Raw genomic sequence first — 19,362 nt, 5'->3', positions numbered from 1 at the left:
ATTTGTGTAGGATACAGCTTCTAAGTTGGTAGGACGGGAAGCAATGCACTGAAGTTGCTCCTCTTGCCGAAGCAGGAGGTGCCCTCCCTGCTGGAATGAGCTGACCCACTGCCCCCACTGGGGTACCAGACCCTGGGTTCCCTGGAGCCCCTTTGGGGCAGGGCCACTGGTCATCCCACATCAAGGGACCAGTGTCACCAATGTTTGTAAGACCAGTAGTAACACCTGGTTTTTATCAGCACTATTTAGAACATATTTGTTTGCCTAAAAAGTACAACTGTGTTTGCAAATTAGACATAGAAATAACTAAGCAATTCTTGTATTTAACCGAGTTCTGGGTGCAAAGCTTAATGCTGCCACTTCAGGGAAATTTGTAAATTTGCAAGTCACCTTTGGAAGTTGTTTTGAATGGCTACACTCAAGGCTTCAGGTACTGAGAAACTAAAGCCTTTGCTGTGTAAGCAAACAATGCCACTGCAGTTTTAACCTGTCTGACCTTTGGAGTTCACACATGCTGGCTTTACTCAGGTTTTTCTCTCTCAAGATCTCTCAGCTTCTCTGTCAAGAAGGAGTTTTATTGTCTGTGGCTAATGGGTCCTGAAGTCCAACACTGTCATTGCAAATAAAAAGTCTTTACATTGAAATAGAATTGTATCCTTTTGTGAGTTAAACAACTGTTTTCCCCAATCCTGATCCTCCTCCTCCTGGTTCCTGTAGGAGGGAGAGATGCTGTCTGTAGGAACGAACAGGGTTTGGGCAGTGGGATACCTATTTTAATTTCTTGCTATTGTTCCCTGCAGAGACCATCCTGCTAATTTCAGAGCCACAAGCTGTGTGGTGGGGAAGGGGGAATGATTTAGCTTAGAAAGTTGTCTCAGATGTAATATTTGTCCTCTTGTTTCCAGGGAGACTGTCAGACTCGGGAGGAAGCTGTGGCTCTGGGTGTGGGACTCTGCAATAACGGCTTCATGCATCATGGTAATGCACCAAAATTGCTTCCCCCAGCCAAGTAAAGAAGCTCTTACTTCAGGCAGGTTGGCTTTTCTAGGCCAAACATTCTGTGGACACAACTGCAGGCAGCAGGTCCTTCTAGAACAGCCTTTGAGGTTACACATCATGTCTAAGCCTCGTACCTCCCCAAGTGAATCCCCTGGCTGACAGCTATGGGCAGTGCTGAAGGGATTAGACAAGCTACAAGGGACATTTTTTTTTTCACTGCATCACTTCCAGAGCTATCAGACCAATGCACAAGCCAAGTACTGTCCTGAAATATCCCAAGAAATGTCAGGTACAAAGTAAAATTGCCTTATTCTTGCCTCTTGGACAACAAGCACAATCCTCAGTGCTGAGGCTTCCAAATTGGAAGTGCCAGATTGCCAAGTTAGGCATCATCCGTCCTCAAATGGGGGAAAGTAAACAAATCACCTCTGTATCAGTATCAAAGAGCACATACAAGTCCTAAGAGTAGACGTAGTTTGTCCAATGAGACGTTATTTTAGTCATAGATAACATTTGCTCACTGTGTTTTGCATGGTGGTTTTGAGAGCAAATTAATGTAAATAAGTAATTGAGAATTTGCACAGTACTTGATAAGAATGTAAGAATAATTGGGGTTTTTTTTAAAAGAATTTGGTCTGGTTTGAGCCCTTGCAAACTTCTGGCATTCTTAATGTCCTTTGCCAAGGAAGACCTTTGCCTAAGTACACATTGAATGAAGAAGTTACTCCTCACTTGTTGATTTTATTTGTAGCTCCCAGATCTTGTATTTGAGAAAGTGGTAAAGAACTTTTTCACACCTTCCAGAATTTTATAGATCTCATTTCCCTCTCATTTTTTTTTTTTTAGGTTGAAGAACCTTATTCTGTGTGGGCATCATAGGTGCTTTTAAGCAGCCACTTTACTCCTCTTTGCTCCTCTTGTAGTTTTACTGTATTCATTTTGATGTGGGAAAGGAGCATGAAGTTTTGAGAAGCATCTTCCTTCCAAGAGGATTTTTTGCATTTTATATACATTCTGTGTGCCAGGGAGGTCACATCATGTCAGGAACTACTGTGCACTGTGAAGAAAAGCATTGCCCTAAAATACAGCATTAGCATAAAAATACAGAGCTGAGTAGCTGACTGATAGGGATGCATCTGGTCTGTGCTCTGTGAAGACTGGGGAAGTATTTAGGATTTCCTTTAACTTTCTTTTTTGTTTCTCTCTTTCTTTTTCTGGGTAAATGCACGCATGTATTTCATAAATATTGTTTCAAGTCCTGGAGAAAAGTGAATTTAAGGATGAATCCTTATATTTCCGCTTTTATGCCGATGAGGAGATGGAGGGAACCAGTTCCAAGGGCAAACAGTTACGTAATGACTTCAAGCTCGTGGAAAACATCCTGGGAAAGAATCTTCTGGTAAGAAATATGTTAATGTAAACCTTGATGTTTCTGTTTCATCCAGTGCACTCTGCCCAAGAAGTCCTTGTGAGAGTCTGGAAGTGAGCTGGGAGATGGAGATGTCTGAGCAGGCACCAGAGTGTTGACGTGGTGGAGGAAAAAGTAATGGGCACTACTGTCTTGGGAGAGATCAAGTTTAAACACAGTTTAAATACCCTTATATGTGAGGTAGCTTCAGGTGAAAGTTGAAAGGTTCATAAGGACACAGATATTTCAGGGCATTGCAGTCTAAGCCATATGAATATGCCCTGCATGACTGGATCAAATATCAACTTTACTTTGTTTATGGGAGACCATTTTCCAGACAATGCTGGGGTTTATATTCATGCTTTTGCAATATTACTGTTATCTCCAGATTCCCACCTCACTGAGTGCTGTCCCAGCCCTTACTGCACTGGGATTATTCTAACTCTGGTGGGATTTGCTGGTCAGATTGGGGCAAACATTTTGTTCTGAGACCCATGTGTACTGCCAGTGGCTCCAGGCCCATCTTTTTCTCCCTTTGAACACTGGTAGAATGCAGGAGCAGGATAAAAACTTAGGTCAGAGACTACAAAGGCAGAATTCCTGGAAAAGATCCAGAGGTCCATTATATAGGGAAAACCTTTCCTGTGGTTCACACAAATTTCACATCTCACTATTGTTTTGTCTCCCTGGAGACCAAGCTGTGTTTGTCTCAATGGCCAGAAGTAATAGTTAAAGCACCATGGTCCCTCAAAATTATTCTTCATGTGCCAGGAACTGGAGCGTCCAGTTAATATGATTGTCCTCTTGGAGAGTTGTTGGATATAGGGAAGCAGTTGGAAGGTAATGAACTTTGTGGGGTGTTTTTATTGTGAGTTGGAAAGCACTCAGAGATTGGTTTCAGTTGGTGGGAACTGCTGTTGTTGGGGTATTTTTAATACCTGATCAAGACAAGACAGTGTGAGGAAACACTGACTAGGATGTCTCTTCCACTTTTTCTGTCAGTTCAAGGCACTTCTGTTAAAATGCCAAAATTCAGTGGTAATGTTAGCTGTGAAAGGAGGGATTTAACATTCTCTGATTGTTTTCTTTTAATGTAATAATTATTTCTTAGTATTCAGTAAAGAGACAGAACAAACAAGCAGACCTTGCTCCTGGACTGTTTACTACTGATTATTAATTGTAATCTCTAGTTGGTCTTTCCATAATTTAGTAACTGAAGTAATTGTGACAGGAAAAATATTAATGTTGCTATTATTATAGTTCTGAATTGCATCAGACAGCCTTTATCAAAATGTAGTCCCATCTCAAACAGAAAACAGTCAGAAATGAGCAGCACATGCTGAGGAAAAAACCTCCTCCTTAGAGGGCACAGATTTGTGTCAGATGTGTATAGTCCTGCTAAAGAAAGCAGTTGCTTTCATTTGCACACATAAATTGGCAGTGCCCTGAGTGTTTGTGAAGTCCCCACAAAAGCAGTACAATAAATGCATGATGCTTACCCACAAAAAAACGTGCCTGACTTCTGGTTTATGCTGTGTTTAGCAATTATGAGCAGTTATTTAGCAACAATTCCCAAGGCTTTGCTGTCTGGGGAACATCCCTGCTTGCCTCTACACTCATGACAGGGCATTGATCCTTCCCATCCCTTGAATCCACTGTAGGAAGTTTAATGGAATTTCCTCATCACTGACTTTTGAAATATGCTTTTCTGCTGCCATGAAATCCTACCTGGTTTTGGGTAGGCTCCTGCACTCCCTCCATCTGAGTCTGCTGTGTCACAGGAGAGCCTGCCCTTGAGAACTGAAAACAACAGAAACCTTGTCAAATATTTATTAGAAATATTAGAACAAAGTGCTTTCAGTGTAGAACAACACACTTCAAACAAAATCCAGTACTTATTTATTTGCGCAATTGTTTCTCATTGAAGGACGTAAATCTTGACAAACTGAAAAAATATACAACATTCTTTGCATAGTTGAAGAGAATTTGGAAGAATTGGAGCATTTTGGCCTGCCTCCAAGCATTGTGGCCTGGTTACTGCAGTGTGCTGAGAACTTGTGAGCAGCACCTCTCCTTGTCAGCCCAGCCCAGCACAACACACGTCAGAGCTGGTCACCTGGAGCTGAGTGTTGCCTGTAGAGATGGGCCTCCCTCAAAGTTGTCTGAGTGGTTTAATGCACTCATGGTGCTGCAGTCCCAGAAGACTCAGAGGAGAAGCATTCCCAGTGATTTCTGAGGATGATGCCTGTGTACATTTTCTGTAACGTTCTCGAAACTGTTGTGCTGGATTTGAGGTCTGGACTGGAATTCTAAACCTCCTCAACTTTCCAGACCTGTGATATCTCTTACATTTCTTCAGGATATCCTGTATTTCTTATCCTCAGTAGTGTGTGGCTGTGTCTCCCTGCAGTCTGTAGCCAGGGCTGGGGCCTGTCCTGGAATTCAGCTCCTCTAGGACCTGGGCAGTGCAGCACGTTCCAGGGAAGTCAGGGCTACCTGGGGTTTCGTTTATCTTCTCACATGAACCCACTACCTGGAGCAAGTCACTCCATGCCTCAGTTTACCATCTGAAAATTGGGATGGTAAATCTCATTCATCCATAGGACTTTGCTACTTTGCTGTTACATTTAGAATCAGCTTTGAAAATGAAGTGTCCTCATAGTTCTGTACTTCAGATATGAAGTTTTTAGCTAATAGTACAGATACCGTGGGAGTTCATGTCTTTTCCATTTTAAACCAGCTAAACCAATAAACACAACATTCACCTTAAAATTCTTATAAAAGTATAGGATGCATTTCTGCTATTCTAATCATGAATAACTAATAGTTATTTGTGTTACTGAAATAAAGTCATACTAGGTTCTCTTCTGTCTTTCATCATTTCAGAATTATTTTTGTGTGTTGTGCTAATGAAAAACAACCTAATTCTGCAAAATTTCAGCAGAGGGAGTGCAAAAAAGAGCTTTCCCTTTATACTTTGTTATCCTGATCTACCAGTCTGTTGTAGCTAGAGAATTCAACTCAGGGATTTAAAACACTCCTGGGAAGAAAGCTACTAATAAGAGCTCATCCTCTAGGGAATTCTGCTCCCAAGGGGACAGGTTGGGAAGTCGGTGATGAGGCATCCATCATCCAGGTGTAGGTGGCCACAGGAGAGCTTGGGGTGGAGTCAGATATCAAAACTCCAGTGAACTCTGAAGGGAAAAGCAGCCTTTAGGCTCTAAGTCTTTAACTGTTCAGAAGGAACAGTTGGAGTTCAGTGCTCAATTTCACAGCTCACAAACCACAAGAAGCTTGGAGTCATTCTGGATATATTCAGTCTCTTTTGCTAATGGGGCAAAACATACCTTTAAGGATAATAGTAGGGGTGGCTTAGATTGTTGAGCTTTTGTCTTTCCAAACCCTGTTTTAGTGCCCCAGAGCTGTGGATTTGTGAAAAGCTGTGGAGAGTGGAACAGCCTGAGAGATGAGGTGGAAGGAAAGTAGCTCCTTTCAAATGCTCCTTGAGGGCTCAGAAGTGTTCTGAAGTGTTCAGACTTGCCATTGTCTGATAAGTCTTTGCTCTTGAGGAGATTCTTACCCAAGTCAGGCTGTGCAAGTGTGTCTGACAGAAAAGGGTTTTTCTGGAGAGCTGTAGGGAAGGCTGTGAGAGAAGAATGTGCATCCTGGACATTGGGGTTTAAGGAATAGTGGTTGTTGTGCCTGTGTTGCCTCATCTGGTGCTGATGTCCCCAAGAGTTTAGGCTGAGAGTTCCTGCTTCAGTGTGATACAGGTGTAATAGACCATTCTTTGCACAGCTTTTCATCTCTGCAGACCCTATATCCCTGCCAAAATTCTCTTTGAATAGTGTTCTGACTACATTTGCCCTCTGGTTTTGATTAAACATTATTTCTCACATGGTCTCATTTGTTAACGTGGTTGTCTTTCAAGATTAAACAGCTGCTGCCTTATGTTCCTAAAACTGATTGGGCTTCAGGGGCACAGAAATAATTCTTGTAGGTGGCAATTTAGTTAATTGCTTTGGACTCCTTAGGGATGAATGGGGTTCAGCTGTGGAATGGTAAGGTGTTCCTATTTTATAGTAAAGAATGAATCATAGCCTTCTCCAAGCATTGCATATAGAATATTATCCATGATGTCCCCAGCACAAAAGCATCAGAATACAGAATGTGAGATTTATTTTCTTAACAACATGCTGAAGAAGTTCCCAGTGTTGATGCACTTGGGGTTCCCTAAAAGTGTTTTGGTTCTTTGCTTTCAAACAATACATTTTTGCAATATCAATGATCAGAGAAAGGTAGGTTATTAAAAATGATAGCAGATAAAAGATCCTCATGCATAGTAATGGTGGCTGCACCCAAGAGATAGGTAAGGTAGTGGAGCTGCTGCCTTGTGAAGTTGGGCAAATCAAAGGCTGCAGATTTTTCAATGTCTGTTTCACATATGCTTTCAAAATTCAACAAAAGAAACAAACAGTCCCTTCAAATGTCAAGTGTGAATTGGAGGGGAGAGCTAGCCTAGAAATCTTCCATTTCATCCCAAATGTGAAGTGATAAAAAGTACATACTGTGTTGGGCTGAAACTCATTCCACTTGCAACACTAAAATTCTAACCAGCAGAATACTCAGTTTTCTAAGGTCCCTTATTAAACATACAATATTAGCATTGCTTCTGAAAATACTGTGTTAGAAATAGCCAAAAATTAGAAACTTACCTTTCAGTCTTTTTAATTCCCTGTCCGTGATCTAATCTGAATATCATCTGGCAAGGACTTCTTCCCTGCACATGCATTATTTGAACAGCCTGCAGATTATTTTAAGATCCTGCAGGACAGAAATATTCTAGTTCTTCAGTTTTTTCTAAGGTAATTTCCTGTAAAAGAACAAAGCGTGTAAGCTGATGGAATTGACTTCAATAGAAAAAGGACAGTATTTTAAAATAGCGCAGAAATCATCAGAAGCAAGGAAACAATTCTCAGTAATTTGTTTTCCCCAGTGCCTGCTGGATTATGAGTAGCTTTATTTTTCCTTTTAGCTCAGTTCCGTTTTATCAGATGGGTTTTAGTACGTAATGTTTGCTCAAATGCAAGATGTTTATCTGGTAGAATTTCCACTTGTCCATTTACCAGTGGCCAGGCTTGCTTAATTTTTTTATAATGGGAAGTGAGTTGTTAAGCTTTTAACTCATTAATAAACCACTTGAAAAGGATGAGTGAAACATATATTTGCCATGATTGATATGTTTAAAAGAATATGTAAAAGGCAGGTCTGTGTGACCTCAGTGCAAATAACAGGAAACAGAAACTCAGTAGCAAGAATTATGAAGGCTTCTGTCAAATGGGAGAGGTGCAAACTGAGCACAGGGCTTGTGCTTTTTCCCTAATACAGGTCTTTTGTGCCAGGTCTCTAAAGGAAGGACCTGTGCCTGCAGGAGTTGTTCTCTCGCTGGTCATGATGTAGATTTCTGTGGTGTGTGGTTCTATCTGTAACAGATACGCCTGAGATACTCAATTTATCTCAGACTGGTTGCTGAGAAGGACTCAGATCATTCATTATTGATATGTGGGATGTATTTTAAAAAATAAATAAATTACTACACTTTAATCTGTAAGTACATTCACCAATGGAAAATACTGAATAATGATGTAATGTAGAAGTGTAAGATCTAACGAAGGATAAAGAGCTAGGAGTTAAAACCAAATGCAGTTTCTAACAGAAGAGTTTGGAAAAAACTCTCAAGGGTGGGAGTAGATTCCTCACTTCTTAAAGACTGTGGATCTTACCTGGGTAGCCCTCTGGAAATTCTGCTTTAGTGTGCACTAAGGGCTCAATGAGGAAATAACTAGATTAAATGTTATGGCTCATATTATGTGGGAGATCAGACCAAATGACCTGGTAGTGCCTTTCAGCCTTAAGACATGCAAGTCCATATCAATCATGGCTTGCAGTGAAAAGTCCGATTCCTCCTCTCCAGCAGCTTTTCAGCAAGCTCCATACTCATGAAGCATTGCCTTGTGTTCTGTTTAAGATCATGAAGCATTGCCTTGTGTTCTGTTTAAGATCATGAAGCATTGCCTTGTGTTCTGTTTAAGATTTTGCCAGAAGAGGATGACTATGGGTTTGACGTGGAAGAGAAGAACAAAGCGGTTGTGGTGAGGTCGGTTCGCCGAGGCTCCTCCGCGGAGGTAGGACCTGACGTTCATGTCCTCCTGTCTGAGAGTGTTTCAGTACTTGGAAAAGGCACAAACCCACAGTTGTAAAATCTGTTTCCTCCTAAAGGCAGCAAATAGAAAATCAGCTGTCTTCTACAACTGCTGTGGTAATAAAGCTGTTCCTGTGAACGGCCAAAGTGTTTTGGCGTCACCAGGTGACTTGAGTCTCGTTGATGAGTGATTGGACAACAGCAGGATCTCTGTGTGGTGATACCTCAGGTTCATCAGCAACCTCAGTTTAAGGAAGGGAGGGAAAGTAACACTGCTTTGGGTTAGCAAAGGTGTTCAGTGGGAAACAGGTTTATTTGAGTGAAAGCTGCATTTTTATATATGTATTTTTTTCCTTAAAAAGCGTGTACTCATTTATCTCCCTGGAAGTTTCTAAGAGTTCTACGGAATATATTTGCTGTGTTTCTTTGAGGCACATAAATGGGCAAAATATCATCGATCCGAGTACTGCACCATCACCTTTTATCCATACAAAACCCATGTGTGGATGACACAATGTCACACTCTATTTACCGAAATAAGGCACAGACTGAAAATCTGTCTCTTAAAAGCCGTTTAGGTGCTTTTTTAGCATCTGTAGAGATAAGAGAGGGCTAAATGACTCGTCCAGAGTTTCACAGTAAAGTGTGGCAGCACACAGGCAGAGCTTCTACTTAAAAGTCCAGGACAACCATTACAGAATTTCTGAATGTCCATGTTCATTTGTGGGTCTCTGCTTTAGACTACAAATAACTGCTGGATAATTTGCCCAGTATAAACAGTTGAAGTGGACAGACTGATTTTAGCAAACTGAGAATGTCAAATGGGAAGGAATTTTGAACTGAAGTTTAGTATTAAAATTAAATTATTTCAGTATTCCTGATTCTCATTTGGTTTATGGTCACCAAAGAAACCAATCCTATGCTTTTTACCTCATGCTCAAAATCAACATGGGTTGGCCAAAAATGTTATTAATGTAAACCTGTGCTGTGAACTATTGCCTGCCAGATAATCCTTCTGCCCTTTCTTTGGCTGGATGCCTGGGGAATAGCCTGCAAATCTGTTGTGTTTTAAGACAACAGAAGCACACAATTTTCTAAGGAATCTTTTTCTTGATCTTCCAAGACAAACTATCTGTGACCATGAGCCCGTCTTTTGAACTCAGTCTTACAATATTGCTCCAGAAAAGAACTAAATCTGCATCTCTCTGAACCAGAGGGCTGTCAGCTCATTCTGGAAAGACCCGAGGTCCAATGGTGATGCATTTCATCACATTCTTGGGCTTTTTTAATTGCTTTGTGATATTAGAAATATATCCAGCATGTAGTTTGGTGTGGCTCAGCACTTAGAGACCCTCTGCCTGCTGTCCTACTCTTCAGGGACAAAAGTGAAGACAGCAGCTTTGCTTCACAGCTCATTGCATTCACTAAGACTGGTAGACTTCAGGCCTGAGTAAGATTTCAGGTTCACCAGTAAAGTGGGAACAAATCTATTACTTGCATGGATTTATTCAAGATTGACGTGTTCTCTTTGAGTTTGGAATTGTGACCTCCTATTCTTGAAACAAAATTGGAACATAGCTGATGCATAGGTTGTGGCAGCACACAGCACTGAGCTTCGTGCTTGTGCAACAAGGGTCTTTGGGGTTTCTGCTGAGCTGCCAAGCATTGTTTTTATTATTAGTGTCTTTTCTTCTCAAATTTTTTTAGAAACTGTTTGTGAGCTGTTAGATTTGCCTATGCCAGAAGCAGTTTCCAAACTGTGTTTACGAGTTGTTAAGAACATCCAATTCCTGTATGTACTGATGAGGTGCATGAACTGCAGTTTGGGAACTCTTTGCCTGGCATGTGTGTCCAGCTTCTCAGTTTTGGCTCTCAGACAGGATAGTGCTCCTGCCCTTTCTCTCCTGCTCCTGAATGATGAGCAGCCCAGGACCCTCCCTGTGGGAATTGTGCCTCTGCTCCTGGAATCAGCAGCCTGGGCCTGTTGACACTTGCTCAGCTCACCCAGATGGAGGGACACAAAAAACCATAGAGTTTGCTTAGTTAGTTGATGTGGAGTGTGTCACATCTCATGCTCATCCCAAGTTCACGTGTCTTCACAAAGACATTCAGAAAGTCTCCTTTATTAATAGTCCCTTAAAAAGTTGTAGCAGAAAAGTACAAATATATAATTATTGCAAAGTAAGGTACACCTGAGCAGTGACATGTTTCTAAAGATAGGGGTGAAACCTCTTTGTTTCCTGCAAAAGCAGAAAACTTTCAGGGGGAGTGACAAATGACTTGATGAACCAGCACTGTATATAGGGTATCCCACTGACAGCAGTCTGAGGAGTGGCCATAGGTAGGGAACAGTTGAACCTTGGAGCCTGAGCTTTCAGAGATGCTGCCAGTGATCCAAGTGCTCTGTGGTGTTTGTTCCCTTTGCAGATGGCTGGCCTGCAGGCTGGAAGGAAAATCTACTCCATCAATGAGGATTTAGTGTTCCTGCGCCCGTTTTCAGAAGTGGAAACCATCCTAACCCAGTCCTTCTGCTCACGAAGGCCACTCAGGCTTCTGGTAGCCACCAAGTCAAAAGAGTAAGTGCCGAGATGGGCAGACAGATTATCGAGAAATGTCAGTCCCTAAGTAATACTACTGTGGTTGTAGTGAAAGCTGTGCAAACACTTTGCTGTGCAGAAGCTGTTCAGTAGGGGAACAAATGACAGAAATGAGAGAGCAGGAGTCACGGCTTGTTTTTAGTGATGACCCTCAGGCTGCTAGAAGGGGTTGGGTTGTGTTCTCTTTATAATGCAGGTAAAATACTTTTGACTTCCTTGTGCACAAACAGAACGGGATCACAAGGATTGTCATTCTCTCTCATGTGTGAAGCTTCTCAGGCTCTTAATATTTGTGCCAGGGAAAACAAAACTTCCACCCCATTAAAGCTTGGCTTATTTTTTGATGACTCTAAAGTATCAGCCCTTACAGTTTTTCAGTCTATTATTATATCTTATAATGAGAGTTGGCCCTGTTAGTGTCTTGTGCATTGTTGGATTCTGTAATCCCAGAATTACCATGGAGTTGAACATCTCAGTGAACACTTGATGCTGGATTCTAGTCCAGGTTGTCTTGTCTAGTGTATATTTTTATTTTTTAATGAAAATGGTATAAGTCAGCACAGCTGCAACAAAGTGTGCCTAGAAAGGGAAGTGAATATAAATACCACAGATAGTTTCTGTCAGGTGTTATTCACTTAAAGATGTAATAAATTAAGAAATGCCAAATTTTAATTAACAAATAGAATCTCCCATCTGCCTTGGAGATTGAAGATGGAGTAGATGATTTTTTCAGGTCTGTTTATTTGTTACTTATTTATAAACAGTGTGGGTGCTTTCTTTCATCCGAACACACTTGTGAATGCCAGGGAAAGCTGCTGTTAGAACTGCCCAGAGCTCTGGCAGCCTAACTCAGAATCCTGCTTTCTCGTTCTCTTTGATTTATCTGCAGGATTATTAAAATTCCAGATTGTCCTGAAGCCCTTTGCTTTCAGATCCGGGGAGCAGCACCACCATACGTTCATGCAGTAGGAAGAGGTAAGGAGGAAGTCTGTGGTACAGTTAAGGTGGGAGTGCAGCTGAATATATATACATGTTTATATAAAGAGCATGTGTGTGTCTGTGTATATATGTATAAATATATCTATATTAAGACAGATGCAGATTTCATTGTCCAGCTTGTTCCATACAAGTTCTGACAACCTGAGTGACCACAGTGACAGGAACCCCAGTCATGGGGAAGAATCACACTCATGTAACCACAAAACAATGTGAGTGTTCCTGCCTCAAAGTGCTCACCATACAAAGTGCTCAGCATGTAAATGCTTTCTGAGACAGTGGTATCATTCTTACCAGCTGAGTGTTGGGTCTCTAATCCCATCAACACAAACCAAGGAATAATTTAATTCTACAGAGGAAGAAACTTGGATACTACAATCCACAGTACCGTGGAAAGACTCTTAGTAAAGTATTATCACTCGAGCTCTTGCAAGTTAGAAATGTGCTTGCTTAGTGACCCTACCATTGCTGCTTGTGAGACTGCCAAGGTCCAGCTTTACAGCCACAGGGAATTAAAACACAAAACTGAGGTGGTTGAGAAGAAGTTGAGGGGTTAATACTGTCTGTTGCTTCCTCAGTATTTTTGCTTGCAGTCAGCCACAGTTTGGGTCCCTGGGTTTTGAAGTGAAAGCCTAACCCTAACCTAACCTTAACCCTGCTGCAGGATCAGCAGGTTGGGAGACAGGTCCTAACATGATCTGGACATCACAAAGTAATACTTTGGAGACTACTTCTCCCTTTACTTTGGCTTATACTGCTACAAAGTACCAATATAAGATAGAGGCAGACTGCTTTCCTTCATCTTTTTAAAAGGAGAAAACACTGTTTGGCAGAGATATTTAGTACTTCTGCACCTGAAATGTTAACTGAGCTACAAACAAAGCACAGCTTGAACCTTTATTCTCAGCAGATGCACAAAATGTGGTGTTTCAGACATACACCACTTCCTTCCTTGCAAACAAACGTGTCTCCAGATGAGTGCAGTGACTGTGCAGGTAACACCCACAGATGGTGTTCCCAGGGACACACATTTATTGCACTCTTTCATAACAGCACCTGTAACCACTTTGTCACAGTCTGGAGGGCAAGCTGGAAGTGCCAGCTAGGAAGATTCTCCTTTTTTCAGGATTTTTCCAGCAAAAGACAAATTGCATTTAAAAAAGTGCTTTAAAGAATTAATCACCTTAGCTGTAGATTTCTACGAGCCGAATTTGGGTATGAGTGTTGTTCAATGTGAGTTTGGAATAAATCCATTGAAACTGGTTATTGCACTCTAGACTTACTGTAGCTTTAAGTACATCAGTCTTTTTCTGTGCCACATTGTGCAACGTGCAAGTGTCCTGTACCTTTCAAGTGCAAGAAGCTGGAACAAATATAACAGTTTACATTTAAGCAAGACCTCAGCTAATGTAATCATAAGGCTGAAAGGGAACCATGTAAGAATCCCAAACGATTTCCCACAGGGATTTTGATTTTTAGTATGAGTGCATTTAGGTCTGGGAGGTCTCTGTTTTTCCCAGCACTGCTGAAAACATGAAGGATAAACACGAAGCTCTCGGAATAAGGACTTCTTAGCAAAGGCAGCACAGCATTCACCCAGCTCTTCTTACTCCTTTTAACCAGAAACCCTTTGCAAACTTGCCAGTGTTCTCTTCCATATGCAGATGGCATTTCTGTCTAACTTCTCTCCTGTTGTTTTTCAGGCTCTGAGGCTGCAGCTGCAGGCCTTCATCCTGGGCAGTGTATATTGAAAGTTAATGGGAATAATGCAACACATGGCAATTATATGGAAGTTCTGGAGCACTTCACAGCCTACAGGACCAGACAACAGGAAGCACTGGTATGAACTCAAAACCTCAAAGGAAGTACATTAATTCCTGCCCTTCTTCTGCCCTCCCCTTCTCCTGTGCTTTTATGCTCACTAAATATTCAGAAAAAGAACATCTACGTGTTTCTTTTGACTCACTTCCTCCCTCCCCAGTGTTCTGCTGTCACTGAGGGACCTGGTTGCAGTTGCCTAGAGTTGCAAAATACCTACAAATAATATGAAAACAAATTCATGCACACACTGCATACAATATTGAAAGTTATTAACTACTGCTAACACTAGAAGTTCACCCAGATATTGATCTAGGTTTTATGTTCTCTGAAGTTCAGAGAAAAGCTGGGGGAATGCTGATATTTCAGCCAACTTAGAAGGTACAGAATTGAGAGCTAGATTCACCTTTGTAGTCCAAACATTTGGAGATTGGGCATTTTTAGTGAGGTCATGGCTGAAGCCTGTATCTCTTGAAAGGGGTTGTACCAGTGGGTGTACAGAACACATGAAGATGCTGAAGAGGACAGAGTTCAGCAAGCAGCAGCCCCTGCATATGTGAATGGCAGCCACCCTGGCTCCACCAAAGACCACCCTGCACTAGAAGGAGATGCAGAATTGGATCCTCTTCAAAACAGCCCACAGGAATCAGGTAAAGATTCTCATGGTGGAAGGAGACTTAGGGCATTTTGGAGGCTTCCAAAAGGAAAACAACAGTAGAAATATAAGGTGTGATTGTTACTGTAGGATATCTCTTGTCTTAGTAAAGCTTTGTAATAAAATGAGGTCTGCCAGAGGAAGTACTCATATGCTGCCATTTGTTCAGGGGAGGATACATGTAGAAATCACACCCCTGTGACTGTTCTCTACAAGAGATCCAGTTTTAGGAATGAAGAGGCTCAGCATTTTTAGAATCTTTTGGTAGCCCCTGCAAACCAGGAATTTGTGGGCAGTAGCTTGTGGGGAGGGAAGGCCTGCAAGTAGTTCTACCTAGAATAATCTATGTTTTCTATTATTTTAGATTAAAGATTAAGATGTTAAATTGCTTTGATCTGGAGCAGATTTTCAAGGCATGCTATCACTGTGTCAGCAGAAGGTGGGAGTGTATTTCCTCCAACTTACAAAAGTGTAACTCATAAAAAACAGTTTTACTTTTGTGTTGAGAGCTGTTTTGGAAAAGTAGATGTTAGGGGAGAATACTGAAACAAGATTTAAGCCAAAGGACTGAGCCTGGACTCTCTGAATGCCATTGGCAACTTCTCCTGGAACAGATGCACATCTGTGGATCCCATCTAAGGTCTGGTGAACCTGGTAATCCAGTGATGGAACAGTGCAGCTCCAAGGTGGAATAGCTGGAGCAGTGCCCTGCTGGAGGCATGTGAGCAATTCTCTGGCAAACCTCAGCCTGAATGTAACTTGAGTCTGTTCTCTAGTGACAATAGCATTACTGTGTGTAAAAAAATTTTATCTCCTCACCCTATCCCTGCCCTGGCATCTCAGTCTTCCAGAGGGTCTTTGCAAACAACAGGACTCACAGATTAACAGACTTCACTTCCTTTTGAAAGCTTCTGCTCGTGTCTGTGAACAGAGCTAGAAGTAGTGTCCTGACAGAGATGTGTGCTTGCACACATGGAAGATAATCAGAATAGGGATTGGAGTGTGTGGTTTCTCTAAACCTCTTTCACTGTCTCCATTAGTGGCCAAGAGCAAATGTCTTCCTCAGGATATTCCCCCAGTCTCCAGCAGTAGGTAGTTCAGACACTCCTTGAGCCAAAGGTTGTGTCTTTGCATTTAATAATTCTTTCTAATGACTTATTTCTGTTCCAGCCCAGACACCACAGACTATCAGCTCTTCACTGGTCACTGGGGAAGAGACCCCTCTCATCAGCCTGACTGTGGATAACACCCACCTGGAGCACGGGGTGGTGTATGAATATGTCAGCAGTGCAGGAATCAAATCCTTTGTCCTGGAGAAAATTGTGGAACCAAAAGGTTGCTTCAATCTCACTGCAAAGGTACCAGAAAATGTACATGACCAGCTTCATTCCTAACCAGAGTGGGAAGCCAATGATACAGTTTATTATTGGCTGGTGTGGACCTGGCTCTTTGGGTCAGGTCACACGTGGTCTTCTCAGCCCTGCTTGGGGTTCTGTTCATTAGAATGTGCAGAGTTACAGCAGCTCCTTTGGTATGAGCGAGTCAGCAAATGCTTCCAGGACTTCAGGTGCTGAGGCAGAGGGAGGGGAGCCCTCGGTCGTGGAATCCTCCCTTCTGTCTGCCTGGTAACATACTCTCTGCTGATACTCAAGATTGATCTTTTCAGGCAGGCATTTGCTTTAACTTGGAAGAAAATCAGGCAGCTTTTTCCCACCCGATAGGTTGGATGGGTTGCAAAAGGAATCGAGCAGAATTGCTGCTATCAGAAGGCAGCAGAGCACTGAGTGTCCTGGTCATCCCTGAAAAACGAGCTCATAGTAAATGTTTCTGTCACATCTCAATAACATTGTTGTTATGTCCCGGGAAAGTAGGCCAGAGCAGGTAACTTGGACAGTGCACAGTGGATATTTTGATCCACTTCCATTACTCTGACATGTTTTGATACATGTTTGGTGACTTGGGGACACGATAGTGGTTCTCAGGCAGTCATAGAGGCAGCTTGTTCTGGAGGCAGCTTCAACCACGGGGCTTTGACACTCACTCAGTGGAAGAAAACTGTATTTTCCCTCACTTTCAAGTCTCATATCATTGACACTCTGTCTATTTGTTTAGATTTTAGAGGCCTTTGCTGCAGAGGACAATCACTTCATAAAGAATTGCAAGAGGCTCATATCCCTAAGCAGTGCTGTGGCCACCATGCCCCAGTATGAATTCCGGCAGATCTGTGACACTAAGCTGGAAAGCATTAGCAGGAGGATCATGAACTACCAAGAGGTACAACACTACTAGTTATGGGTGAGGCCTCAGGACAATTCTTCATGGTGATAAGTGAGTCTTAGTATTCTGTATTAATGAATCCAAGCAGCTTCTGAGGTGGGTGTCCTGGAGGCATGAAGACAGCTCTGCAAGTTACTGAAATTGCAAGTTTTGAGTAAAAAAGACCTTGTCTGGAAATCACTCCTTTCTGCTTGTCAGAGCTGTGGGTTATAACATATTACAGGTTCATTGCCACAGTATTAATGAATAAATATGACAACAGAATGATCCATGTCTTATTTAACATGAACATAAGTACAGTGTATCATAGTGTAAACAAAGTATGTGTGCTTTTTTTGTGCAGTTACCTGAGCTGTTTGAAAAGGGTGTGCTAGAAGGTATAGTTAATTGCTTTCATTTGTTGTTTTATGAGCTTTTTTTTTGAATGTGCTATTCCACCTGCAGCAGAAATCAGGATTTCTGGAATGGGAAGGAGGAAGAGAAAACGATTGTCCGTATTGCATCATAATTTTTTTGAAAATGAAGTAGCACACACCTGCTTTATTTCTCCCAGTTTGCAGATGAACTGAAGACAAAGGTGAGCCCAGCCTTCAAACAAGCCGTCATGGAAGCACATTCCCTGAGCAGCATGGATTTCTGCCCCACCAACTGCCACATTAACCTCATGGAGGTGTCCTACCCCAAGAACACTACCTCAGCAGGGAGGTCGTTCAGCATTCGCATCGGACGCAAACCTTCTATCATCGGCCTGGATCCAGAACAAGGTGATAATTCACTTTCAAATCACACTGATTTTATCAGCATAAAAAGTTGTGGTTTTCCACTGCTCAGCAAGGTCAAAATAAGTTCCAAGGAAATACAGCCTTGCCAGTACCTTTTCTTCTTCTTTAACATTTTGTAGTAAAATGACAGCCTCCTTCTGTTGTGAAGTAGTGATGCCTTTGAGCACAGAGAGGCTTCAGGTCAGATGTTTTTAGCTAAGCAGTTTGGGCGTCTCACGTCAATCCAGTGTCCTGGAGCACTGTTGCCCTTACTAGAGGTGACTTCCTGACTAAAAGTGACCCAGAATGCCCGTGCTGTGAGGAGAGGCTGCGTTCAGGGGGCAGCAGGAGTCAGTCACGTTGTAGTGCTGCTTTCTTTTGCCATTGCTGAACAAATTGGAGCTGAAAGTCTCACTCTGTCAGGAGGTCTATTTTCTGTCCTACCACCTGGTTAGTTGGGTTCCAGCATTTCTTTATCATGATCTCACCTGATGTGCTTCTGACTCATTGCCGTGTGAAGGTCAGAGTGCAGGTCATCTTTTGAACAGTGGCACTGACTATTCAAATTGAGGTCAATAAAGATGCTTGGAGATATTAAATATTAAACCCCATAGTATTTTTAATATGAGCTAAAGCACAGCACTATGAGGGCTGCTGTGGGGAAATGAACACCATCTCAGCCAGACCCAGTAGAGGTGGTTAGCAAAGTACCACACCAAAACTGTCAGCATTTCTAAATGAAAAAAACCTTAATTTTTCTTCTGTAAGGACATAATCCTGTTTATTTAAATTTGTGTGTGAGTGTAAATGTTTGTAGAGGTGGAATAATAACACAGACTCCTGAGAGTCCAAATTCATTAACTTTCAACAAATGCTTTTAGATTCTCTCCATGTTGTCTGTATGAGTATATGTGTAGACAGTTCCTGTCTTCAATAATTTAACCCTTTTCTGAACTGCAGTAGATTAAAAACATCTAGTTGGCATGCCAAGAAAAAAACTCCACAACTTTTTTTTTTTTCCCCCAGAATGTTTTTGTCATAGAATGTAATTATATAAAATAGCTCTGGGAAATTTTAGTTTTTCATGTTAAAATTCCACCAATCCTAAACTAACATCGTTGGGATGGAGTGAGGAAAGTCACGAGAACCACACTGACCAGATCCTTTGATGTTTAGCAGGCACTTTAAATCCAGTCTCATATACTCAGCATTGCATCACCACTATGGCTGCACCATCCTGGAGATGTCTGACCCCAGAAGATGGAGATCCTGATGGTAACTTTGGCCAGCAGAATGGAGGAACAACTCAGGAAGAAAGAGGACTCAGTTTTCTGCTGAAACAGGAAGACTGGGAGATGCAGGACTCATACTTGCACCTTTTTAACAAACTTGACATCGCAGTGAAGGAAATGAAGCAATATGTCATTCAGATAAATAAGTGAGTACAGAACCCTGTGTGCACTGGAGAGAGAAATTCTGAGGCATTAACCTCAGAAAACACATTGTGCTGTCAGCCCCATCTGTCAGCCTCTTTCCTCACTTGTCCTTTGCATGAGGATCCTTGAGGGTCCCTTCCCAGTGGCTGCTCTGGGGCTGTGTTTGGATCAGTAGGAAGTGGTCTGTGTAGTCCATCTTAACTTCTAGCAAGG

General features: G+C 41.9%; 1 protein-coding gene across 2 annotated transcripts in view; it reads left to right on the top strand.

The window, feature by feature from the left end:
* Positions 1–19,362, top strand: part of PREX1 (phosphatidylinositol-3,4,5-trisphosphate dependent Rac exchange factor 1) — a 146,781-nt gene that overhangs the window by 105,115 nt on the left and 22,304 nt on the right. The window contains exons 15-25 of one of the 2 annotated variants that reach the window (XM_032704963.1): positions 906–978; positions 2,256–2,398; positions 8,500–8,592; positions 11,037–11,185; positions 12,096–12,181; positions 13,906–14,042; positions 14,499–14,670; positions 15,846–16,033; positions 16,788–16,949; positions 17,506–17,716; positions 18,893–19,151. In XM_032704963.1, coding sequence (XP_032560854.1) covers positions 906–978; positions 2,256–2,398; positions 8,500–8,592; positions 11,037–11,185; positions 12,096–12,181; positions 13,906–14,042; positions 14,499–14,670; positions 15,846–16,033; positions 16,788–16,949; positions 17,506–17,716; positions 18,893–19,151 — 1,673 coding nt within the window. Of the gene's footprint in view, positions 1–905; positions 979–2,255; positions 2,399–8,499; positions 8,593–11,036; positions 11,186–12,095; positions 12,182–13,905; positions 14,043–14,498; positions 14,671–15,845; positions 16,034–16,787; positions 16,950–17,505; positions 17,717–18,889; positions 19,152–19,362 lie in introns of both variants that reach the window. The other variant, XM_032704961.1, reaches the window with a different exon arrangement.

This window comes from Chiroxiphia lanceolata, chromosome 17 (assembly GCF_009829145.1).
Source record: "Chiroxiphia lanceolata isolate bChiLan1 chromosome 17, bChiLan1.pri, whole genome shotgun sequence".
NCBI classification, from domain to species: domain Eukaryota; kingdom Metazoa; phylum Chordata; class Aves; order Passeriformes; family Pipridae; genus Chiroxiphia; species Chiroxiphia lanceolata.
The sequence above is the reverse complement of the archived record's forward strand: the minus strand, read 5'-3'. Positions and strand labels throughout refer to the sequence as shown.